This window comes from Sus scrofa, chromosome 13 (genome assembly GCF_000003025.6).
Source record: "Sus scrofa isolate TJ Tabasco breed Duroc chromosome 13, Sscrofa11.1, whole genome shotgun sequence".
In the NCBI taxonomy this organism is placed as follows: domain Eukaryota; kingdom Metazoa; phylum Chordata; class Mammalia; order Artiodactyla; family Suidae; genus Sus; species Sus scrofa.
The window spans coordinates 98,427,922-98,454,927 of record NC_010455.5 but is presented as its reverse complement, the minus strand read 5'-3'; the positions used below and the strand labels follow the sequence as shown (position 1 = coordinate 98,454,927).

Sequence of the window (27,006 nt, the reverse complement as noted above, 5' to 3'; positions counted from 1 at the left end):
ACAAATGACTCTTTTGAAGGATGGTCTCTTGAAGAGTACTAAAGTAAAATTTAAACACTTGCTTACCTCTGTGCATGACCGAAGTTCAGTGGAATAACCAAACATATCGTTTAGAGGGACCTGAAAACAAACACAGTTGATACTTCAGCATTGCTTATTGAAAAATATTATTTAAAAATACAGAAAAGCCCTAGCCATTTAACTCCATTATATTAGATTTTTACTAACTACTACTGGTTTAAGAGAATTAAAAGCCAAAGAAAAACTTACTTTTATTTTACTACAAATAGAAACCCTATTTGAAAATTTCATTTGACAATTACAGCTAGAATCCAAATCTTTCAGTTTCACAGAGTAGACACCACTGACAGCCTTCTCTCTCGTCCCTACTCCACGTGGCTCCAGTTCAAGCACTCAGAGGGTTTCTTGTGTGAAAATGTGAACACATCCATCCTTTGGACTCCTCAATGATATGCTGATAGTAGAGTCTTCTAGGAGGCCTTAGGTAATGTAATAAATCCTTCCTCCCATGAGATTTAAGTTAAGTAAGGTTGAGGCAAGGGAATAAATTATTCCAATAAATTAGAACATAATGAAACAACTATGCAAATAAAGCTATAAGAGAACGCAAGGTAATTATACATCTAAGAAAATGAGAAAAAAAAAGGTCTACATGAAAAGAATCTTATTTTTAGCTTTTGCACTTAAGAGAGGCTCTAACAGCAAATTATAGAAATTGCCACACACATATAAGCCACAAATTTAACACTCAAATACCCAGGGAAAAGTCCCAATTCAATGTGCTCTGCAGTTTCCAAAAACAAAAGTTATCACTGATCTCCTGTGGTTAATAAAAGCAAGGTTGTCTGTGAACAATAGTACTTACCTCTGCATAGACTGTAAAATAGTCCTCAACTCCATCCTGTCCTGTGATTACCCCATGGCGTCGGTTAATTCCTGCAATCACTGGTCCCTGAAATTCATTTGGAGCTATAACTTCCACAGACATGATAGGTTCAAGAATACATACTGTTGCATTTGCCAAGGCTAGGGTTAAAAAAAAAAAATAGTTTATTAATCTTTAAACAAACTGGAACTCACTTCTGTCCAGATACACCAAAGGGAAGTAGAGAATGCTTTCCCAAAGGTATACATATAGATGCTAAGGTTAAAATATTTTATTTGGACTCATTTTCTAATAACAGTAGTAGTCTCTCTTCTAAATGGAAATTTCTTAAGACATACCCTTAATAGTAGTTTGTCCATTACTATATTTTCATCCTTAAAAATCATTAAGCTGCAGAGAATAATATAAAAGGGGTCTTAAAATAACATTCAATCAAGTCTTTTACCATTTAAATTACGCAGTTGAGGGTTACTTATTCTCTCTTCCTGAAATCCTTCAGAAGTGAAGACACTGTTGAGTCTCTGACCAAGGGAAATCAATTTTTCATGTTGGTCCCTTGCAGTTATTTATGTTTGGACAATAATGAAGTCATGCCTGAGAGCTTGAATTCCCTATTGAGAATTATAAAACCAAGTTTCTAGTTTGTGCTCTGCCTCTAACAAATTACATGCCTTTTGGAAAAACACAATCTATCCAGGTCTTGAGTTTCTTCACCTACAAAATAAAGACACTGGCCTAGATGCTAAGAGTCATTTAAGCACTAAACCCCAATGTATATGTCCATGCTTATTTTTATCCACTTAGTACATAGCCAGAACACTTTTTTTTTTTCCTTTTTACGGTTGCACAGGTGGCATATGGAAGTTCCCAGGCGTAGGGGTGGAATCAGAGCTGCAGCTGCTGGCCTACACCACAGCCACAGCCACACTGGATCCTTAACCCACTGAGCAAGGCCAGGGATTGAATCCACATCCTCACTGATACTTGTTGGGTTCGTTACCACTGAGCCACAATAGGAACTCTACAGGAACACTTCTTAATGTGACAAATGACTGAAATGGAACAATGCTGAGAGAATATAGTGAAACTTCAAACACTCAATATTTAATTTGGATAGAGCAGAATAATACTTCAGTCTTAGACTGGATGAATTATCTTTTTTTTTTTTTTTTCCTTTTTCAGCCACACTCACGACACATGGAAGTTTTCAGGCCAGGGATCAAATCTGAGCCATAGCTTGACCCACACCACAGCTGTGGCAACACCAGATCCTTTAACTCAGTGTGTTACAGCAGGAATTCCTCAATGAATTATCTTTAAATAAAGACTTTAACTGGAGTTCCCCTGTGACTCAGCAGGTTAAGAACCCAATACAATGTCTGTGAGGATGCAGGTTAGATCCCTGGCCTCCCTCAGTGGGTTAAGGATCTGGTGTTACTGCAAGCTGTGGCATAGGTTGCATATTTGGCTTGGATCCATTGTGGCTGTGGCATAGACCGGCAGCTGCAGCTCCAATCCGACCCCTAGCCTGGGAACTTCCATATGCTGCAGGTGCCGCTGTAAAAAGAAAAAGAAAAACAAAAAAAAAAAAAAAGGCTTTAAGCAAAACACAGAAAAGGTGACAAAGAAAACAATTTTCCAAGCATCAATTTGTTCATAATAAACTAATGTTCAAAAGACACTATTAGCTTAAGTATAATAATAAAAACAGCCATTGAATACACATATCTCTTCGAAATATTTTCTAGTTCAATTCATATCCTAGCTCAGACCTACCTTTGACTAATTAGCTCCAATTAGTGAATTTTGTTTTGAGTAGAGGAATAATGAACCTTTGCAGACTCCTAAATTTCATTAGCTAATCCTTGTAGAACCCTATGAAGACATCTAAAGCAGTAGACTAGCAATTCTCGATTATAAAAAGCAGCTCTATTTCTTGTAACTTCTCGGGTTATCACAACAGCAAAGCTTCTTTGGCTCTAAATAGATGTAATTAATGCAGAAGAAGGTACCCAGAGAGAAATGTGAGCAGGCACATTAAAATTTAGTTATACATTATCTAGTGTTTTCAATATGTCAGTAATATAAAAGAGCTAAAATCAAAATGGGTCATATTCTAAAGGGAAGGAAGGGATCAAGTATATAGCACCCATCCCTTAACTGTTGAGGATAGCCTGCCCAGTTCTCAATTTCATATTCCCTCACCCAGCTCCTTTCCTTTCAACTCCCTCTTTCTTCCCAAATCCACCTTCTGATTCACTTCAGAGAACCTCACCCTTATTCACTCTTTTCTCTAACCCCACTCCATGTGATAAAACTTCAGAGGTAATTCATTCTGCCATTTTTAAAATAATCACATGGCGGCCAAGTCCTAAAGGCAATTTTTCTTGAGGTAGATCCATGTGGTCTTTTAAGGCAGGAGGTGAAAATACCCCTATCACTACAGGACCTTTTAAACCTAAAGTGTGGGTAGAGGTGGTAATGTTTCTATTACAGTCCTCTAGGGATAAAGATAGTAACACCAGGCTGGATGCTAAAGAGGTTGTGTGAGGAGATGGTCAAGGACTATGACTCTGGTCTGGGTATAACTCTCAGCTCCACCACTATCATGTAACCTTGAGGATTTCTTTTTTTTTTTTTTTTTTTTTTTTGTCTTTTTGCCATTTCTTGGGCCGCTCCTGCGGCATATGGAGGTTCCCGGGCTAGGGGTCGAATGGGAGCTGTACCTGCCAGCCTACACCAGAGCCACAGCAACTCGGGATCCGAGCAGCATCTTCGACCTACACCACAGCTCACGGCAACGCCGGAACCTTGACCCAATGAGCAAGCGCAGGGATCGAACCCGCAACCTCATGGTTCCTAGTCGAATTCGTTAACCACTGCACCACGACGGGAACTCCGAGGATTTCAATTAACTACTCGAGTCTCAATTTTCTCAACTATAAAGTCCACTGTTGAAGGTAAGATATGCTAATTCAGGTACTTAGCATAATACACAGCACAAAAGTGATCAATAAATTTTATTATGACCATTCCGAGACAAAAAGCTGGTGACTGGGTGGCATAGCACAGTGTGTGGTCAAAGGTAATGTGAAGGAAAGAAAATTCGCATTCACTATGCCCCATATGTACGTGTGAGTGTTTTTAAGAACTTTCTCATTTAATATTGTGGAATGACAATCTCAAAGCAGCCTGGATGTGCCCATTTCCACAGAGTTAAGTATAAAGTAGAACCAACGTTCAAAATCAAAGCCCAGGAGATCAAAAAAGGGATACTGCCAAGAAAAATGAGCTAACCATGACTCTGGGTAGGCCTTTATTTTTCCTGCAGAGCAGCTACAAATTCAACGTTTTCGGGAAGACCAAGCACAGCGGTCTTTCTAAAAACTGGCCATAGAAAATGATGGTGACAGTCACATCCATAAGGTGAAAGTGCCCTAAAAGAACATTCGATTTCACATTTCAGTTTTAGTCACATCACTGATTAATCTCAGGGGCAAAGTTTAAATTGTGGCTGAAAATAGTTGCAGTTTTCATTTTTTTAAATGAAAAATACATGAGAATTTGAATTATTTTTCCTCCAATTTTGATAATAGAGAACGGCTCAAAAGTAGAAGCTAATCTGATATTAAGCTCATTTCTCAACAATTTTCCCCCAAAACTCTCATAATGATAATCTTTGGAGATATATGCATGAAAAGCTGATTTTCTTAAGAGCTTATCAAAAATTTATTTTTATCCTTCTACACTTTTGTCTTTCAATCATGGAAAAATAAAAATCAGATGATGAGATAGCAAAGTAATTCATTTTTCACACTAGCACCCTGCTAATTTGCAAATATTTATCTGGCAAAAAAACCCACAACTTCTCAATTTAATTATTATTTAGTGTTTTTTCTTTGCACCCTCACCAGGCGATTAATCACACACAATATTTATACATTTAAGTATTTAAAACCTAAATGGTACATACTTAACTGTTTAGTTAATATTCATAGACATATAGGACTTTCCATCATGGCTCAGCGGAAGCAAATCTCACTAGGAACCATGAAGTTGCAGGTTAGATCCCTGGCCTCACTCAGTAGGTTAAGGATCTGGCATTGCCATGAGCTATGGTGTAGGTAGAAGATGAGGCTCTTATCCTGTGTTGCAGTGGCTATGGCAGCAGTTTGTAGCTCCCTTTTGACCCCTAGCCTGGGAACCTCCATATGCCGCAGGTGCGGCCCTAAAAAGCAAAAAAAAAAAAAAAAAAAAAAAAAAAATTTCTTAGAGATATAGAGTATTTCATGGATATATATATACATGTACATTATGGGTATATGATACATATTTATTTATTTTCATATAGGTACAATTAAAAAGGATCTTTGTTAACTGATTTTACCAATCATCTTGCTTTATGTAAACCTCTATCAAGGAAAGTTACCAATTTCTATTCAAGAACCATCACAGAACGACTGGTGACTTCTAGGTTTGTTTTAACAATACTTTTTTTCCCCCCTTTTAAGGCCACACCCAAGGCATATGGAAGTTCCTGGGCTAGGGGCTGAATCAGAGCTGCAGCTGCAGGCCTACACAACAGCCACAGCAACATCAGATCTGAGCTACATCTGGGACAGATACCACACCTTGCAGCAATGATGGAGGTTATGGCAATACCATATCTTTAACCCACTGAGTGAGGCTACAGATTGAACCTGCATCCTCACAGACACTATGTTGGGTTCTTAACCCACTGAATCACAATGCGAATCCCTGTTTTTAACAATACTTTAAAAAAGTATTGTATAAATACTTTCAAAATTTATACGTTTATCAAATTATCACTTAAAATAGTTTACAATTTTGTCAACTGTACCTCAATAAAGCTGAAAAAAAGAATATAAAGTGATTACAACTAATTTGTCAGTTTAAGAATAATTAAAGTAGTAAACACCTTGGAGTTCCCATTGTGGCTCAGTTGTAATGAATGTGACTAGTATCGGATGTGGGTTTGACCCCTGGCGCTGCTCAGTGGGTTAAGGATCTGGTATTGCTGTGAGCTACAGTGTAGGTCAAAGATGTGGTTCAGATCTGGCATTGCTGTGGTGTGGGCCTGTGATCCCTAGCCTGGGAACTTCCATATTCTGCAGGCTCAGCCTTAAAAAGACAAAAAAAAGAAAAAAAATAGTAAACACCTACAGGGCAAGAGGCAGGTATTATAACCTGAATCACCCCTAATAAAAAATCTTATTTTTCTTTGTGACTTTATTTCCCTTTTGTTCCTATTAACACAAATGTTATATTGTGACAAGGTTTCTAGATCACATATTTCAACTGCAGTTTTAATAGACAGCTAGCTGGCATAAAGAAAACAAGAGTTCCCTGGTGGCTGAGCAGGTTAAGGATCCAGTGTTTTCATGCCCTGGCCCTGGTACTCTGCATGGCCCAAAAAAAAAAAAAAGAAGATGGAATATTCTCTCACCCTTTTACAACTAAGAAATGAAACCAAAAATTACTAATGGCTCCCATTTGTTTAGGTAAAATAAGAAATCAGCAATCCAGTCAAGAATGAGCAACCTTCTCCACCATTGCTCCACACCTGATCACTGATGCAAATACACCAAAACCAGCAAAGTCCAAAATTCATAAAAAAATCAATACATTTCTGATTTACCAAATGCCTGGAAATGATGTGTTATAATTTCCTGCTGGCCATTGTGACCTTCTTTGATAAAATGTATCTGAAATGTTTTGTGTAAACACCCTATGGACATTACTAATGAATTACTATATAACGGATATGGAGATGACAGAGGGGATGACTGGCTTCCGGATAAAACTTAAAATTCCTTCGTTGAATAACCCTGATGTCAAACTTCTGTGCTGTCATTTGCTTTTCTCTCTTATAAGCAATGAATCAGATATATTTGCAATTTCTTAGGATCCTATCTCATCAGGGTTTGGTAGACATTATTCTACATGAGAAAGGTTGAGAATTTTAGCAGTTTAGCCAGAAGTCCACACGGAGAACGAGGTTTACTCAACTCTTTCAAAATACTTTGCCATCCTCAAAATACCTAAAAGCCTAAATGTCATACATAAAAAAGCTGACTACAAATTTATAAATTTTCTGACATTGAATAAATCACTAAAAACAGCATGACTATAGTTAATGTTTCTTTAAAATGTTTCTTAGGATTCTGAACATTTCTGTCTTCTCTATTAAAAACAGAACCAGTAGACCATGATTTAAACATATGAAAAATACCAGATAACTTAGGAGAACAACATTAAAAATCCAGTATTTTTAATTTTGTAATAAAGAAAATATCTCACTTTGATTCTATGAATATTTGCCCAGAACTATCATGTTCCCTGGTGTGCTGCTTACTGCTCTGGGAGAGGAGGCCTAAACACAGTGCTGTCCTCTGAAGCTCTGATGGTCCACCAGGAAGACAGATGCAGTGATATGACAGCATACCTTGTTTTAGAGCACCTTCTCCAGCGCGGATGAAAGAGATTTCATTGGAATCCACCATGTGATGTGCTCCATCTTGCAGGACAAACCGAAGTCCAGAGAGCTTATGACCAGACAGAGGGCCCTTCTCGCAAGCATCCAAAAACCCCTGTTAATGAAATGAACACAACTTCTACAGTGGGCTTCACTTACAGATACATTACCAAAAAAAACCCAAATGTTTTAGTATTCGGAAGTTTAACACTTTTATGTATGCTACATTGTATTCTTTAAATTTTTTAAAAAAGTTTAATAGTCTTATTTAGGTTTGATTACCATGGCATCTACAGGAGCAGTCCTTTGGAAAAGTTTATTACTTAAAAGGCGTGAGCTGGCTCAAAAGTGATGCTGAGAGTGTTAGCAATCACTTTTTCATAACCTCACCTTCAGGAATTACTGCACTCTCATGATGCATTATAACGACAGCATGTTCTTAATTTTACAATGAGGAAAGAGAAAAAAGGCAGATCTAAGAAACTCCCTAAAGGAAAACCCTGAACAAAACTGACATCTAATCAACAGCTGGGTCTTGAGTGCCTTATATATATATATATACACATACACACACCTATCACTGCTCTGCTTCACTGGCAGAGCACTACATAACAGCTTTAGCGTTATACAATGTAAGAACTAAAATTAAAAGCAATTCTGTTTCTAAAAAGCAGCTTTTACTGAGGTATAACTGATATATAGTAAACCATACATATTTAAAGAGTACAATTTGATAAGTGCAATTCTTTTTCATTCAGTCACTTAAATATATAGAGCTCCTACAATTCAAGTTAGTTTCTTGTGGCAAAACAGTCACACTGCTGCACATATAGTACAATATATATGTGACATTTCAAAACTGTAAACTCTGAATATTGAAAAGTATATAAGCTTTACTGCACTACATTAATCTTGGTGAATAAGATAATGTAAAAGAGTGAATTACAGAATACTACTTTGAAATAAAGTATAATGAATGAAATACACTAATCGGGAGTTCCCGTCATGGCTCAGCAGAAATGAATCTGACTAGAATCCATGAGGACAGAAGTTCGATCCCTGGCCTTGCTCAGTGGGTTAAGGATCTGGCATTGCCGCAAGCTACAGTGTAGGTCATAGACACTGCTCAGATCTGGTGTTGCTGTGGTTGTGGCATACACCAGCAGCTGCAACTCCAATTCGACCCTAGCCTGGGAACCTCCATAGGCTGCAGGTGCGGCCCTAAGAAGAAACACACAAAGAAATACACTAATCATTAAAATGTTACCAAAATTAATGCTGAAACCAGCATTATGATCTGTTAATAAAGATTTCTAAGTTAAAAGTTTAAAAAAAAAACCTAGAAACTTCAATCTATAAGAATAGGCAGTTGCTAAAGGTTCACAATAGTTTTAAAGCCAGAAACCTAGAAAGCTAACAAAAAACTAATAACTTCTTATATCTGCAAAGCACTTTACAATTCCCAAAGAAGTGTCAGAGTCTTATCTGATCCTCAATTTTGTGAGTGGTTCAGGTGTAAATATTGCATGTTTGTTTAGTTTATAAACGAAGAAAGCGGCTCTGAACACCATGATTTACTACCCAAGGGCATATGAATCACTATCAGGGATGAGGACAGCACCCAGGTGTTGGGAATCTTAATGAAGGATCATTGTACTGTAATGGTACACCTAAAACTTTCACGCACCCCAATGACTCTACAAATTTCAATTGCTGATTACAATCAACAAAGTAGTTTCAATTTATCAAGAGAAATATTATAACCATGACTAAGAAACAAGATGACTTCTCCTCATTGCCACAGCATGTATTTTTTAGCTCTTGAACTTAAAGAATTAAAGATTCTAAATCAGATAGAAAGCTTAATCAGATAAAGAAACAGGCCTATAAGGAAAATGAACCACAGAAAAAAAAATGTGATGATAGCAGTATCATTTGATACCTAATAGACTGCTTTTGATTTTTTTTTTTTTAATGCAATAAAGTTTTTTATGTTTGTTTGTTTGTGTGTTTTTTACCTTTTCCACAGCAGGCACAAATTGCTTTGGAACATTTGCCCCAAATGTTTCATCTGAAAACTCCAACTTAGTGTAGTTCTCTGGGTCCAGAGGCTCCAGCACACCTATCACCTTTCCAAATTGGCCTGCACCACCCGACTGCTTTTTATGTGTAAACTCAAACCTGAAAGTGATTTGGGAGGGGGAAAACAAAATCAACATGGAATTATATAATTACCAAAATAACTCCTTCTAATTTAAATGAAAAAAACCACCTTTTACCATTTTTACTTTTCCCTTCGAATATAAAATTTTTACAATAGAATTTATTTTAAAAGGAATCTTCTCCTTTCTGTTCTTACTTGGAGGTGAGGATGGGGTATACCAATAAAGTAATCCATGATTTAATTCTGCTAATTCTGAATTTCACAAGTAGAAAGTAAAAAGTCAACCAGTTAAAAAGTAGATGTAAGGTTCTTATTCGAGTAACGTATTTTCCAAAGAGCTTGCCCATTTTTTTGGACTACCTCCCTTCCCTGGGACACAGTGTTCTACCCTTAAATTTCTACAACGAGGACAGCTGCTTGAAAATAGGAGCTGTGCAGTTAATTCATTTAGCTGCTATCTGATTTTACAACTTGGACACTACGGACTAAGACAATATAAGAGAAAGTCATTTCAGGCAGAGTAACGAACACCTGAAAAGGATTAATGGCAAATTAATCATGATTAACATAAGAGCCATTCAAATAGAGACATATATAGACACAAGTTGGTATTTACTTCAAACTCCTAATGACAACATAAATAGGATGAAATAAATATTTTACATACGCATTAAAATATGTAAACAGGGAGTTCCCTTCATGGCTCAGTGGTTAATGAACTGGACTAGGATCCATGAGGATTCGGGTTCGATCTTCGGCCTTGCTCAGTGAGTTAAGGATCCGGCTTTGCGGTGAGCTGTGGTGTAGGTCGCAGATGTGGCTTGGATCCTGCCTTGCTGTGGCTGTGGCATAGGCTGGCAGCCGTGGCTCCTATTCGACCCCTAGCCTGGGAACTTCCATATGTCGAGGGTACGGCCCTAAACAGCAAAAAAATATAAAACAAATAAAAAGAGGGAGCATCCTCATGGATCCTAGTCTGGTTCGTTAACCACTGAGCTGCACAAAGAGAGATTTTACTGTAGCTAAGAAGTGGAAGAACTAAGACACTACTTGGTAGGCAGCAAACAGATACACTGAACAATGTTCCTGTGGCTAGACTACTGGCATTTTGTGAAAGACAATTTCATTTTGGTAAAACATCATCTCTTACATTAAAATTAATGTTAATTTAAATTGTGTTGGTTTTATTGTCTGTCTCTATTCTGTAGATTTATTTTTACTTTGTCTTATCAAGCTTGCAAGCCATAGGCGTTTTTACTTACGTTTTACATTCATAGTTATTTAAAATAATAATTTGCCTGATCCCAGAGACCCACAATAAGTTTGCCACTTTCAAGGTAACTTATACATTATTCAAGTTTGAGGATAATGACCTCTTGACCAACCATTAATGAAATTTTAGTAAGTAAGATTTCAAGGACTCAAGTATAGGAATGAGATTCTCTTATGCAGTTTATTTATTTAACATCTAAATACGCAGTTAAATTTTTTTTTTTTTTTTTTTTTGTCTTTTGTCTTTTTGTCTGTTGTTGTTGTTGTTGCTGTTGTTGCTATTTCTTGGGCCGCTCCCGCGGCATATGGAGGTTCCCAGGCTAGGGGTTGAATCGGAGCTGTAGCCACCGGCCTACGCCAGAGCCACAGCAACGCGGGATCCGAGCCGCGTCTGCGACCTACACCACAGCTCACGGCAACGCCGGATCGTTAACCCACTGAGCAAGGGCAGGGACCGAACCCGCAACCTCATGGTTCCTAGTCGGATTCGTTAACCACTGCACCACGACGGGAACTCCTAAATTTTTTAATGTAATAATTATATTTTAAGAATAGCCTAGGGAGTTCCCGTCGTGGCTCAGTGACCAAATCCGACTAGGAACCATGAGGTTGCGGGTTCGATCCCTGGCCTTGATCAGTGGGTTAAGGATCTGACGTTGCCCTGAGCTGTGGTGTGGGTTGTAGACGCGGCTCAGATCCCGCGTTCTGTGGCTCTGGCGTAGGCCGGTGGCTACAGCTCTGATTAGACCCCTAGGCTGGGAACCTCCACATTCTGCAGGTGTGGCCCTAAAAAAGGCAAAAATTAAAAAAAATTAAAAAAAAAAAAAAGAATTGGGTATGTCTACTCTTAGTAATTACCTGATATGTCATAACCTTTGTTACTAGCCTTGATCTACAGAGATGGTAATTGTATTCATAAAGCTTCAAAAGGGTGACTTTAGGAAGCTCACATATTGTAATTCTCATAACTCTAACCGGTAATAACATAGGAGATGTTAACTAGCTATTTGTGAAACTTGAAAAATTTCATTATCAGCAAAAAGCTCAATTTCTGTAATTAGAATACTCAGCCATTCTTTCTTGGACATTATCAAAGGAGCACATAATTCATACAATTCACACACACACACAACAACCCTAAGAGACTGGCTGGCAGATGAATGACCCCCCACTCCCCAAAGAAAAACCACCTCCAATTTTTTTGAAAAAGCCTTAAGAGGAGAAACTAACCCTTTCATTCTCTAGTTACCTGACAGTTGTTGACTAATATAACTAGAAAGAACAGAATTATTCTTTAAAAACTTACTTACTACAAAGACTTTATAAATAAGTTAAAGAGGGTATTTGAGGATAGCACATTAAAATACATTTTTGCTAATTTAAAAAAAAAAAAAAAAACCACACACACAACATATGTGCCTACCCAAAGAACTTTCAAAATCCATTTTGGGGAAAAATAGCAGAGTCTTTATTTCTAAGCCAAAAAATACAGTGTCAGTTTGGCTATACAGCTGATGAAAAGGAACCTTTGCTGCCTCATCTACTGCAAATCTGAAAAAGAGCCTAGACTATAGTTTCTTTAAAGGTGACTGAAGGAAGTAATTGAGTTCTGGAGAGTAAAACTGCACTGCCTACTAAAAGTTTTGTGCTTGCTTAAGGGGCTTTAAAAACTGTTTTTGTTGGAAGCTACTTTAATGTAATGCTTTGTATACGCTTGGTTTTTAAGTATGTCTTAATCCTCAAAGTAAAATTTTCAAAGCGATTCCAAAAGTTAGAAGTGTGGCATTATATCAAAACTTCATCTTTCTAAGATCAGGAAAGGAAGAAAGGGATGCAGGTATCTGTTAAAATTTCTCCTGACCTAAATTACATGATCTTCCAAATTAATGCTATCGTTTGCAGTCTCTCATACCCTGATTTGGGCAGAACTGGCCCATGGCCACAAAAAGCTGGGGGATAAGCAAGCCTGTTCCTGGACTCTTACAATGGAAAGGGAAAAGAAGGAATCCAAATGACTATCTGGAGGCTCCTTTGCACTTTGCCCTGTGCCTGACACAGTGGGTGGCTCTGAAGGAAGTTGTGCTTTCAACTGCAAACGAAGCAACCAGACTTTCCACAGAGAGGAAACCGGAAGCCCCAGAGGAGACCCTCCAGTAAAGCAAAAGCCAAGTGCTTCTGTAAAAGTTAATAAATAACAGGATGTTAGCCCACAGACTCCCTCCCCATCCTCTCTTAAAGGAGGAGGGGGCTCTAAGAGGGAATGAGGCGGTAGCAGGGCGGGGCCGCAGGGCGGGGCCACAGCAGCAGCCCAAGCAGGAGCCAGCACAAAAGCGGTAGCTTTCAGAATCGGAAGGAGGGAAGGAGGAAGAGAGGGAGGGAAGAAGCTGGTGATCCCGCCCCAGCCCAAGTCCAGCCCAAAGCACAGGGCTGACTTTTCCGCCTCGGGCCGGTACTAGCAGCAGCGGGGTGCACTTCCTTTCTCCTTAGGCTTGAGCAGCCCCACTCAAGTCCAGCCGCAGGTCACCAAGAATGGAAATCCCTCCGACCCACTACCCGGCCTCCAGGGCGGCCTCGGTGGCAGAGAGCTGCATCAACTACCAGCAGGGGACCCCCCACAAGTTGTTTCTGGTGCAGACAGTCAAACAAGCCAGCCTAGAGGTGAGTCAGTTAGCGGGCTGTAGGGGCACCCGCCAGCGTTCCCTGCATTCCCAAGGGTCTCAGCTCGGTGGGCTCCCGACTCCTCTACACCCCACGTCTGGTTTTGTCTCACTGTTTGTCTCGCGGGACTGGTCTATACTTCAGTCTCTAGGGGCTGTTTTGTTGTTTTCACAGGAAGGCAGAGACAGCGATACCGTTTTTTTATGGGCATTATTACAAAGAAGTGGGGGAATGTTCTCAATGAAGGGCGGCATTCTCGCCTTTCCCCAAAGAGAAAACTATAGGAACTATTTTCAGAAGAATCTTAAAACTGCTTCTTCATTCCTCATCTACTCCTCCAATCTGGACCAACAAAAGCTCTGGTCTTGTAAATGATTCTTCACTGTCTAAATTTTAAGACCAATCCTTTATTACTATTATGCTATTATTACTCTTTGACAAAGATAAAGCAACAGAACCTGACAAAGCCAAGTCAGAGTACTGTGGCTGAGGCTTCACTTCAACCACCCAAACACTACCGCCAATGACTGTTGTGAATGATGGGTTCCCGCTGGCTAAAGGGTTAAATACTCAAGCCCTCAACATTCGCTAAACTCATTTCCATTTTACTAAAATTTAATGGATTTGAGACCTTGCCTTATTTACTGACAGAAGTTTAACTGCTAAACAGTGTTTAAGGACTGACAGGGAGTAAATATTATTTCAAAACCATACCAGGTAACATAATTAGGTATAAATTCTCAATTGTATCTTCATTCAAAAGTGAAATAAATACCTAAAGGTTTGTTTTACAGTTATAAAATTTGTTAAAGTATCATTTTGCAGGTCCACTAATATACAAGTAAAAGCAGTACTTAACTCTAACCACTCTGCAATTATCTGCCTCAAAATGGAATTCATTTTTATTGAATACTCTTTGGAGGGTACATAGGGCATTATGAAAAATCTTTGCAATGGTGTGTCTTATTTGTTATCTTTAAAATTACATTTTTCAAGATATCTTATGTGGAATTTAAGATCACAGAGTCAGAGGTTAGAGTCCTTTACCTCTAATGACCTGAAAGTGAATTATAACTGATTTTATTTATATATGCTTTTAACCCATCTTTTTGTTCTCATCCAAAATAACCCTACTAGAGGATCTGCTAAATTAAATGTCACACACATGGCGACTTGCCTTTTTCAAGCTTTAATCATTTGCCCTCACCAGTCAGCCTCCTCAAATGACAATGGATTCTTCTAACAGTGTAAAGAACTGGGTGATTGTTATAATAATACCATATTTTCTTAATTTTAGGATATTCCAGGAAAAGGACATAAGTATCGCCTTAAGTTTTCTGTGGAAGAAATTATCCAAAAAGTAAGTGAAACATCTTTTATTATGAAATAAAATTTGAGTCTCAATAGTCCAGATCACCTCTGCTGATAAAATCATAGGATTAATTTGGCTTTAAAAAAAGTTGTGAAATCCTTGCTTCCAAAAAAAAAATGATGACCACACAAGGGTCAGTTTTTATTTTTAGGGTATTCTGAGATACACTTAGAATTTCTATTGAGCTATTTGGAACAGGGACTCTCCATACTTAAAGTAAATTTCCTTTTAAAATGTATATACTGATAGGATAGGCCAGTATGAATTTATGCTTAATATGAAATAACTAACTATCCAGTCATCATCACTCTGGAATGTCTGTCTCATTCTGTTTCTCATTTCTTTTATTTAAAGAAAGCAAGTGCTTTTAGATATTTAGTAGCAATAGAATGGCCAATTAATACCATTCTGTTCAGATAAGAATCTTTCAGTATGGGGCTGGGAAATTTAAAAAAATTACATACTTATCAAGTTATTAATAAGACAATAAAGGAAGGAACTGTAACCATCTTGAAATTTAAAAAAGCTTGCCCTTACTGATACACACACTACTATATATAAAATAACCAATAAATACCTACTGTATGGCACAAGCAACTATACTTAATATTTTCTAATAACCTATAAGGGAAAAGAACCTGAAAATGAATACACGCGCGCTCGCACACACACACACGTATAAATGAATCACTGTGCTGTACACCTGAAAGTAATACAACACTGTAAATCAACTACACTTCAATTAAAAAAAAAAAAAAACCTTGCCCTTTTGTTATGTACAACTGAGATACAGGGTAATATAAAAAGATTTCCAAAAAAAAAAAAGATTCATTAAAAGGTATTTGAGCTGCTAGACAATCATCTTTACAAAGTAGAACCAATGCTACAATCTCATTTATATCAATACAGACTGAAGTATCTGAATTTGAGAAAATTTGTTATTTTAGGAGGAAAGAATAAAAATTATGGAAAGAAAAAATAACCAGTCTAGAGTTGGTATATAAAATCAGACTTAAATCTTCTATGGACATCCCAATAATACTGAAACATATTCAAAGATTTAAGAAGAATTTACAAGATTATGAGACCTTACAAGTTATAAAATGTTACCTATTTCAGATACCTCTAAGAAAATTACTGGTAAGGGTGAGAGAGGGGGGAGTGGGATGGACTGGCAGTCTGAGGTTAGTAGATGCAAACTACTACATTTAGAATGGATGAGCAATGGGGTCCTATTGTATAGCACAGGGAACTGTGTCCAGTCTCTTGGGATAGAACATGATAGGGGATGTGAGAAAAAGAAGATATATATGTATGACTGGTCACTCTACCATATAACAGAAATTGGCACAACACTGTAAATCAACTATATTTTAATTAAAAAATCAGAACCACCACCACTAGGGGGGCAATGTTTTAAATTCTGTTATATCAAAGAACAATAATTAGTAATGGATGGCCATCTACATGTGACGATCTTTTGCAAAATATTTCAAACAGCAAGTTACAGTGAATTGCACAGCTGAAGTACTTTACCCTCCAATGGGACAAGATTCTGCACCAGAAGTCAACTTTACATTTGAAGGAGAAATTGGAAAGAACCCAGATGAGGAAGATAACACATTTTATCAAAGACTCAAGTCCATGAAGGAACCACTAGAAGCACAAAATATCCCAGGTATATAAATATGGCATAGAAATTTGTTTTTTCAACTTTAAGATCAATATCAGTTACCTATGCTCAAAATTTTAGATGGTAACATTATACTGGAAATACACTGGCTTTTGCAAAAATATTCATCACTAATCTAATTCAACAAAAAAAGGCCTTGGGACTTTTGTGGATTAATCTTGGCTTAATTATTTTCTGCACATATTTGAAGAAAACTTAGATATGACTTAGAATTTAGATTTTTTTAAAGGTTAATACTGTATATATAAAATAATTCCATTTATCATATAAATGTTTCTTCACCAGACAGTTTTGGAAATGTACCTTTGGAAATGAAGCCAGTCCGACATTTAGCCTGGGTTGCTTGTGGTTATATAATATGGCAGAATTCTACTGAAAATACATGGTATAAAATGGCAAAAATTCAAACTGTCAAGCAAGTGGTAAGTAATGTCTATAAAATACACTATTAATAGGGTTAATATTTACTGAAAATGTTATAATTCAGGATCAGCTAGTGCCTCTTTAGTCATTTTGTATTTCAAATAGTAATCTGATATTTGAAAGAGAGTTCAAGGCTAGAGAAGGTGAAGCTGCAGTTTCAAAAGAGTGAAGTCTTGAGCTGTAATTTGACAGTGTTTTTTGTGTGCAGCTTAATAAAGATTATTTCCTTTGGCAGCCTAAGTTTTTTGTTCAAATTACTATAATCATGTGATATTGAAACTTCCTCTGCATTTTCCCTCTACTGAAATGGTGGTGCCAGAACTAGAGATACGGGCTGGCATTTTTTTCCCTCAGGAACAACTAGAAGAAAATTATTAGCATCTCAGTCTTCGTGAAGCTTGATGTATATAATTGTGTTTTATAGCCCATTTAGTCTTAACTGACCACCTCACATCTTATTTGCTGCCAGCCTTGTGTTTTAAGTCTGATAGGACTATCCCAAACTGCCTCTTTCTAGACTTTAAAAAGATTATAAATTCTTTGAGTTTAGCTTTATTAAGAGGTTTAAAAGAAAAAAAAATTGTGTCAAACAGTAGTATTTTGTGGAATACAAAAGAACAGAGTGCAAAGAAACCACAATAGTTGCGGTCAGCACTCCGTACTCCGTAAAAGGATTTTCCTGTTGTTTTGTTTTCGCTTGTTAATAACAAACTTCAAGGCAGCTCGAGCATCTTTACTCCACAAGCTTTTGCAACCACTTATTAGATACCTTTGAGCACTGAAGGGCAGGATACCCAATTACAGTACTTAAAGTGTGATGCCAACTATCTAGCATCTCTATTACAACAACATTTTAAGAGAGTCTTTTTCTAAAGCATTTCTGAGATAGCAACCTTCAGCTCCTACAGGGGCACTGAGGTTTCAGATAACTGAGTTGCTGGTCCAGGTAAAAGAGGATATCTAATCATAATCATGATTTTCAAGCCATGTTTTTAAAGTAAAATGTACACAAGATAGTGTTAGTAGTCTTATGAAAGAAAATTCCTGTAACCCTTCACTAAATTGCAGTTTTAAAGCATTAATGAAAATCCCAACAAAAGAGTTTATCACTGTTTCAGGGTATATATATTACATATCTTTACCTATTAAGATCCAACACATAAGAAACCTTCCCAATTTTTACCTTATCCTTAAAGGACATTCTTTGCTGATATGGTCAAAGAAAGGATTGCTTCAAGATATTATAAGGAAAGAATAGTATAGTTTTATTTGATCCTGAGGCTGCATTTATAATTACTGTTAATCAAAGAAGCCACGGGAGTTTATGCTGCCTTTTGGAGTCTGGGCCTTGTTTCAGTACATAAATATAAGCCTTAAAGAGCCTTGTGTAAGTGCAGCAAATCTCTGATGAAAATTATTTTAAACTACGTGGATATAATATTTCTGTGTAGCTGATGGTATAAATTCTTTACATGCCCAAAGCAATAAGCAGCATAGATCAAAGCTTTAATTATAAAATCAAACAATATATTTTATTATTTTGTTTTTAAAAAGAGAATTTCTATTATAAAATTGGTTTCCTTTAATGTGAACACTCATTTCAGTAGTTTATCCCTTAAATGATGCTTTTACGAACAATGGAAACATTAAGGATCTTAAAATGACAGGTTATAAACTGTAATGCTCTTAAGTAGCTACCACAATTCAGAAACTAAAAACTGAAAGGGTTTTAAAACAGATTTTTAGAGTAACAAATGAAAAAAATCATGCTTTTAAAATGTAGTTTGAAAGAAATCTTATTTATAAGAGAATAGTTTTTCTGTCATGCTAAATAGTGACATTCAATTTTATTTTTACCTAAGTGGAAATATTATTGTCATCTACCAACGAAAGCTGACTTCTAAAATTAAAATATCACTTTGCCAATGATAATGAATACCAGGTTTTTGTTTTGTTTTTCAATTATAGCAAAGAAATGATGACTTCATTGAGTTAGACTACACCATTCTACTTCATGATATTGCATCTCAGGTAGAGTATCATTTACCTTTATTTGATGCTGCTTTGAAACCTGAGACTCATTTTGTGGCTACAATATGCCTAATTAATTTTGGCTTTAAATCAGAATTCATGTAAATTCAAAAAGGCACCAGGTTGAAGTATATTACACTTACAGTAATTTAACTTGTTTTGTGCTATCTTTATGAGAATTGTTTTGTCTCTAACAAAATATAAACCCAATTGTTTTCTTACATGTTTTCTGAATTTTATCACAGCATTAGTTTCCTTTACTTGCAGGAGATGATTCCTTGGCAAATGCAAGTTCTCTGGCATCCACAATATGGCACTAAAGTAAAACATAACAGCCGTCTGCCAAAGGAAGCACAATTGGAATAAACGAAGACCCTAACCCTGGACGAAGTGTAAACATGTTCATTAGTGATTTGTTTATGTCTTCTTTGATATATAGCTTAAGTAGTCAGATAAATCCCAAAAGTGTCACTTTGTATGAATGACCCTGATTATAGTACAGTACTTCCATAATAAAGAGCATCACAACGTATAAGTGTCTTATCAACAGTAATAGCACTATGCATATCCCCTAATAAAAGGCTCTTAACTCCAGCCTCAGAGTATGTTAAATTGTGTTGTGTACTTACGGGACAGGGGCAGTGATGGTCTCTCTGAAAGCAACTTTTGGCTTTCCTGTGATACAAGGACAGCCATATTCTCTTTCCATTCTCTAAAAAGAGCAGGAGAGATCTTTTTTGATATATTTAAATTAAAAATAAACTATAAAAAATAATACACTACTGGAAGAAAAATGCTAAGAATCTTAACTACCTTAGAAACATTAAGTATGATAAGTAAATGATAAATCTTAAATACCTTATGATGATAAATATATAATATTAAACAAGGAGTTCCTGTCATGGCTCCGTGGTTAACGAATCCGACTCTGAACCATGAGGTTGTGGGTTCGATCCCTAGCCCTACTCAGTGGGTTAAGGATCTGGTGTTCCCATGAGCTGAGGTGTAGGCTGCAGATGAGGCTCAGATCTGGCGTTGCTATAGCTCTGGCATAGGCCGGCAGCTGTAGCTTTGATTAGACCCCTAGCCTGGAAACCTCCATATGCTGCAGGTGTGGCCCTAGAAAAAGACCAAAAAATAGAAAGTGCTTTCACAGATTTTATATAAGTGAAATCTAATTTAGATTAATTTACACTTACCTCCAATTAACCTAACCACTACAACTTTACCTTTGCTCCATTTTATTATACGTTCACTGGATTAGTATATGACTCTGTTGTCAGAATTTTCTACCCCCTCAACTTAATCACAACCAGAATTTTTAATCGTAAGTCATATATATTTTGCTTTCATCTATATACACATAAGACCTTTTCCTAGGAAAGTAGGGACCCTATCTACCCATTTGTTTATCTACATTACAGTGATCTTCAAGGACTGACCTGTAATAGCCTGGTGGACCGACATTCTCAGTAGGTTTCTCCCTAAGGCTGAGATCAGGATATACTTGACCTAACCAACCATGACATAGGGATGGATGGTCTTATTGCAAATCCTCTAGGCCTTGATTTTAGAAGTATCCAGTGTTTTATAAATAACAAGATTTAGAGATCAAAAGCAATTAATTTGTAACATATCATGGAGAAAGCAGTATATCACATCTGGATACAAAAACCAGAGTGAAGCCTGAAGAATCACTATCAGTTTATGGTCATTAGATTGGGAATTACTATACTCTTAACAAAACATAAGTAAATGGACATAAAGGAATTTAACTTCCTTGTTATTCATTACCTGAGCATAGATTTCCAGGTGTAATTCTCCCATTCCAGATACAATTGTCTCCTTGCTCTCAGTGTCAAAGTGGACTTTAAACGTGGGATCTTCTCTTGTAAACCTGCCAATACCTTTTGAAAATTTTTCCAGATCATTCTTTAAAAAAAAAAAATCATTACACATTTTACTAAGCACGATAAGCAATGAAATCACTGAAAGAACTTTACTGAATGAAATCAAATATGTAAGCAGTTGAAAGAAATAAAAATGATCCACCATGTAGTTCCTAGGCCATATCCTTTTAATATGTGAGCTTGGATACCACACAGCAAAGACAGCAGGGACCAGCTAACTGACAGAATTTTCTTTTCACCCAAGAAACAAGAGTCTAAGACTTAACTCTATGCCCTTTCCTATTATATTGACAGAAACTGTCCATTTGTGGAAAATTGCCCATAAAGCCAAAAACAGAATCTGTGTTGCTGTGTTATTTTAGAAATCCTATACATAATCAGAGGAATTAGTACATTTACCAAGATTCTACTGTAGATTCAGGAGGACTGCTAAGACTAACACTAAGCAAATGCACACTGTGACTTCTCCGTTTCAAAACAACATGCTTGGATGTGGCTGCAGGCACCTGTATTCTCCTTGGATGTAATTCCTTAGGTGGTAAGCAGAATAATGGTCTTTAAGGCCATGATCTCATCTCCCCAAATCTGTGACTACTACCTTACATGGTAAAGGGGACTCTGCAGATGTGATTCAAATTACAGACTTTGAAAAGGAGAGATTATCATGAATAAACTGCATGGGCCTTTAAAAATGGAAGATGACCACAAGTCTGTTCTCCAAGTCCATGATTTTCTTTTCTGTGGAAAGGTTCATCTGTGCTGTATATTAGACTTCAGATGTAAGTGATATCATATGCTATTTGTCTTTCTCTTTCTGACTTACTTCACTCAGTAGAGAGTCTCTAGTTCCATCCAAGCTGCTGCAAATGGCATTATTTTATTCTTTTTTATGGCTGAGCAGTATTCTATTGTGCCAAGGGGGAGAGGGAGGGATGGATTGGAAGCTTGGGGTTAACAGATGCGAACTATTGCTTTTGGAATGGATTAGCAATGAGATCTTGCTCTGTAGCACTGAGAACTATGTCTAGTCCACTTATGATGGAGCATGATAATAGGAGAAAAGAGAATGCATACATGTATGTGTAACTGGGTCACCATGCTATACAGCAGAAAAAAAATTGTATTGGGGAAATAACGATTAAAAAATTTTTTTAATTAAAAAAATAAAAAATTTAAAAAATGGAAGACAAATGAAGAGGGGTAGTTGGAGAGATGGGAAGAAGAAACAAGAGATATTTGAAGCATGAGAGGGGCTCATTTCACTGTTGCTAGCAGTGAAGATGGGAGGAAGGGAACTACGAGCATTGGAAGGTGAGCAGCCTCTAGGCTAGGAACAGCCCTCAGATAATAGAAAGAAAATGGGGACCCCAGTCCTACAGCAAGGATGTGAATTCTGCCAACAATCTAAACAAGGAATTAAACTGTCCCCTAGAGCCTCCAAGAAAGGAACACAGAAAGAACACAGCCTTGCCAATACTTAATTTTAGCCCATTAAGAAATGTGTCTGGTTTCAGGTTTCTACACAACTGTAAAATAAAATACATCTGTGCCATTTTAAGCCACTAAGGTTTTGCTAATTTCTTTTCTTTTCTTTTTTTTTTTTAGGGTCACACCCACAGCATATGGAGGTTCCCAGGCTAGGGGTCAAATTGGAGCTACAGCTGCCAGCCTATGCCACAGCCACAGCAACGGAGGATCCAAGCTGTCTGTGACTTACACCAAAGCTCACCACAAGGTCGGATCCTTAATCCACTGAGTGAGGCCAGGGATCGAACCTACAACCTCATGGTTACTAACTGGATTCACTTCAGCTGCACCACAACGGGAACTCCAAGTTTTTGCTAATTTCTTATGGCAGAAACAAAAAACTAACACCTAAATCAGCGGTTGTTAACAGTTAATCACATGTGGATGATGTGTTTTATATTTTGTATATGTTATCGCAGATTCTAACCACAAGGCTGTGAGATAAAATTATCCATATCCTAAAAAGGAAATTAGACCAAAAAGAAAATTATCCACATTTTATAGGTGAGGAAACTAGGTACAGAGAAGTTAAGTGATTTGCTCAAGGCCACAGGGCTAGTGTGTGGCAGGGCTAGGACTGAACGCTGGGCTACTCTACCTCCGAGGTCTTTCCCCTTTTCTGGCATTAGCCAGGGACTCTCAACCTACTGGAGGATCACTCCTGCCTCACTACTGAGATTCAGGGTTTTATGCAGTGACTTCTTTATTTGATTTAAACTAATTTTCCAGCAAGCAGACAACTCCAAGACACCAAAAAAACTTTTTGAATACTGATGCATTTGATGTCCATTACTGTGAACTATCAAGAGTAAAATGTTGTACATAAATTCTGAATTAAAGAATATTAATGTTTCTTGCCACCTCAACAGTCTCTGTTCTGTAATGACAAGGGTCTAGAAAATCTCAAGTTCCTCAAAATAGATGAATTAGTAGCCATTAATATATCCACAAGACAATAAATTAGAATATGTGCTATAAACAATAGTTTCCAGATGACAACAGATCATAACATGTTCACTCAAGGCACAAAGGAGTTAATTTCAATATACCACATTAAAATGATTGTAAGGAATGGAACTAACTTAAGAACTAAACAATTGTGGTAAGATCAGGCAGGACTAATTCCAATGACAAGCAATATGAATGCAGGACCTAGACAATCAATTTTGGCTAAAAAACTAAATGACATCAAATCCAATCATAAAACTTATCTTTGAAAAGGAGAAAAACATTTGTGTTTGCAGGCCTTCCATTTAAAATTAGAAATTTACTTCATAACTACCAGAGAGGTAGAGATGTATTATAATCCATCAGGCAATTAATATATGTAATATTCTAACATACTTTACCGTGATATTTCTCTGCAACTTAAGACAAATGCCCCAGTTTCCTCTTTTCCATCCCTTATGATCTGAATTTACAAAGTCACACCTACCACTCTGGAGACAATGACATATCATTACCATCGTATGGTCTCATGAATATTTTAACATCATCAACTTTTTCAAATATTCTGAAGAGTACTTACCACTAATAGACTGGTAAATTTTAAAGGTGATCTGAACACCAAAAGAGGAAAGAGAGACCATAAGACTGCTGGTGATCACAATACACTATATGCATTGTGCAGACAGAAGAAAAGGAGCTCAAATTTTTACTGTGATATCCTGAGCATTCAATCAAACTCCTACCTTGTTAGAAGGCTTCATTGCTATTGAAATGACAGGATCAGGAACATGAATTGACTCCTAAAATATTTTTAAAAGGACACAAAATAATTCAGTACTATATTTGTCAGGGATGGATTAATTTTAATGTTCTACTTCAAAAAGACAAACACTGGTCAACATCTTTAGGCTAGACAAAATAATTTTGGTCTGTTTTTCCTTAAATAAATGAATACATTAATATATAAATAAAGGTGTCCACTTATATGATCTTTTTCCTCCCAAAATAACAAAAAATATTTATTTACTTAACTGTTTAAGAGCCTTAATTTGTTGACCCTTTCAGTTTAATATATCATTATAATGAATCCAAATGCTGAGATATGGAATTTTTATTGGCTAATGGCTACATTTGCTATAGCTATCTTCTGGTAACGTACTTCATTTAATCAAAATACACTGCAATCACTGATAAAAGAAACAAGAGAAAAGGACTAGATTCTTTATACATATGATATCTCATTTATTCAACCACAACTATGAGAGGGAGATATTATTAATCCAATTTTACAAACAAAATCATTAAAGGCTTGGCAAGAAGAAAAAATAACTTGGCCAAGAGCCAGCTGGTAGCACAGGGAAGAGAAGAGATTTTGACCAAGGTCTCTTTGCAGCCTTAGCACTTCCCACATCCTCCAGTGCCTTCATATTGCTAATAACAAGTTTAGAAAAAGCTGTAACAATAATACTTACTAAAAAAGTCACCTCATCTAGAGCCTCCCTACACCTGTATAGATTTGTGATTTTTGTAGTGTCCTAACTTCATATGTATGACTACAGACATTAGAGAATAAGTGATACAAAAAGGCTAAATTGTGAAGTTAAGAATTCATCATATGAGGAGTTTCTATTGTGGTACAGTAGGTTATGGATCTGGTACAGTCTCTCTGGCGGTGCAGGTTCAATCCCTGGCCCAGCACAAAGGGTTAAGGATCCAGTGTTGCTGGAGCTGTGGCAAAAGTTGCAGCTGCCGCTCGGAAATGATCCCTGACCGGGAACTCCCATATGCTGTGAGTGCAGCCAGGAAAAGAAAAAGAAAAGTATTCATCATATGATACAGGAGCTATTACAGTACTCATCTGTTGGGGTTGGACCAGTTCTCACATAAACAACCCATAGTAAATTCCTTCACAGCAAATCACTTTTCCTCTTTATGTTCATATTTATTCCTTTACTTCATTCAGGAGAGGGCACACCCTAATGAACAGAGTAGGTACACTCTAGAAGAGCCTGTCTCAGTATATTTTTATAGGGGCAAAAGGAGAGTGAGTGAAGGGGACTGAAAGGCAGGAAATACCCAAACATGCTCTTCCCTTCAGGTTCCCTCAGTGATGAAAAGGGACCTATGGGGTTCCACAAGGCAGGCTGTGTGCAGTTAATTAAGACCATCTAGTTGCCTGCAGGGCACAGCTCCATCTGTTCTGTTACCTTCAGAGTCTGGCCTAAATGCTATGTCTGTTCTTACAGTTTTCTAGGGGACTGAGGGAAAGGTACACTCTGCTGAGTTAATATGGAAGGAGCACCTGGTTGGGGCTAGATTGATGATGGTTACACCAATAAGAGGCATGTCCACAATGGGAAGGCTTATCTCAGAACAGAAGAGTCAGCACTCTACAGGCTACATGTACTTAGTGAAGATTTTCCCTTCACACTAAATCTTGGAGGATGATGGAATGATTTTACTAAGAATACCTGGTAAGTTAGCTAACACGGAACACTTACTCAACTGACATTTAAGGAGCCACAACCAATCTACACTCAATGCCTGTGGCACTCAATGAAAACTTCTGTGATTGTTCTTCTGAAGTACTAAAACACTCCTGAAATGCAAGTGATAAACAGCTTTGAAGTTAAATGACTTACCATAGAAAGGCCACTATTCTCTTTGTTTGTGAATGTGTCTCCACTAGCACAGTCAATGCCAAACAAGGCACAGATGTCTCCGGCAAACACTTCCTCAACATCCTAAATAAAGAAATAATACAAAATGATACTTGCAAGTAATATAAACCAGAACTTAATAACCAAGAAGTAAATACATAATAAATACATTGTACATATACAAGAATGACAGAATCTCACAATGAATTCTATAAAGAAGGAATGAAAAAGAATCAATGTATCATCAACAATCAACCATGGCAACATATACCATTAACAGGGCCCTTACATTAACCACATCTAAAATGAGATTCTACTTTAAATGGAAACTCAGAGCTATGGCATCTTTACTTGGAGGATCTGCTGTATTGAAGAACAGAGCTTCATGGTTCTACAGTTAAAAAGCATGTAGTACTGTATGTGTTATCTCAGTCCAACAATGAGATGTGTATGACAAAGGCATACGAGGAAAACCTGCAAAGGAAGTTTTGAAAACAAAGGCAGGAGAATGGAGTCCACTGTACTTAAAATAATCTTAATTTCTCACAGATGCAAGCAGCTAAGAAAACAGGAAATCTAAGAACAAAGCATTGGTGCCTCTAGGCTTCCTAGTCTTTGTCTTTTATATTGACAGTTCATTAATAACAGCTGTGGCTGTGAATGCACAAGTGTGCATGTCTTGCTTTAATGGTTACACAACTGTACAGATCGCCTCACTTCTGGCCCATGAAACAGCTGTGACAATCACTAATCCCTCTAGCTTGCCCCTTGCTGCCTATCTCAAAAAACAGCAATGAGCTAATTTTGAAAGACTGCCTATTCATTTTCCATAACAAAAGTTATGGCTACCAAATATTTCTGAATGTCATAAGATTTTGCTTAGACTAATAAATTTCTCTAGGAATACAGAGACGAATTGGGAAACGGTGCAAGAAAGAGACAACC

At 37.1% G+C, this 27,006-nt stretch overlaps 2 protein-coding genes across 3 annotated transcripts in view; one reads left to right on the top strand and one right to left on the bottom strand.

The window, feature by feature from the left end:
- Positions 1-27,006, bottom strand: part of GFM1 (G elongation factor mitochondrial 1) — a 45,365-nt gene that overhangs the window by 1,569 nt on the left and 16,790 nt on the right. The window contains exons 10-17 of one of the 2 annotated variants that reach the window (XM_003358643.4): positions 26,044-26,145; positions 24,145-24,201; positions 20,811-20,948; positions 19,646-19,728; positions 9,422-9,584; positions 7,374-7,518; positions 887-1,047; positions 67-120 (exon numbers count right to left, since the gene is read on the bottom strand). In XM_003358643.4, coding sequence (XP_003358691.1) covers positions 67-120; positions 887-1,047; positions 7,374-7,518; positions 9,422-9,584; positions 19,646-19,728; positions 20,811-20,948; positions 24,145-24,201; positions 26,044-26,145 — 903 coding nt within the window. The remainder of the gene's footprint in view (positions 1-66; positions 121-886; positions 1,048-7,373; positions 7,519-9,421; positions 9,585-19,645; positions 19,729-20,810; positions 20,949-24,144; positions 24,202-26,043; positions 26,146-27,006) is intronic. The other variant, XM_013982167.2, reaches the window with a different exon arrangement.
- Positions 13,105-19,610, top strand: LXN (latexin). The gene is made up of 6 exons (XM_003358644.4): positions 13,105-13,497; positions 14,795-14,857; positions 16,370-16,547; positions 16,848-16,984; positions 18,954-19,016; positions 19,284-19,610. The coding sequence occupies exons 1-6, from the start codon at positions 13,369-13,371 to the stop codon at positions 19,380-19,382; spliced, it is 669 nt and encodes a 222-aa protein (XP_003358692.1). The 5' UTR covers positions 13,105-13,368; the 3' UTR covers positions 19,383-19,610.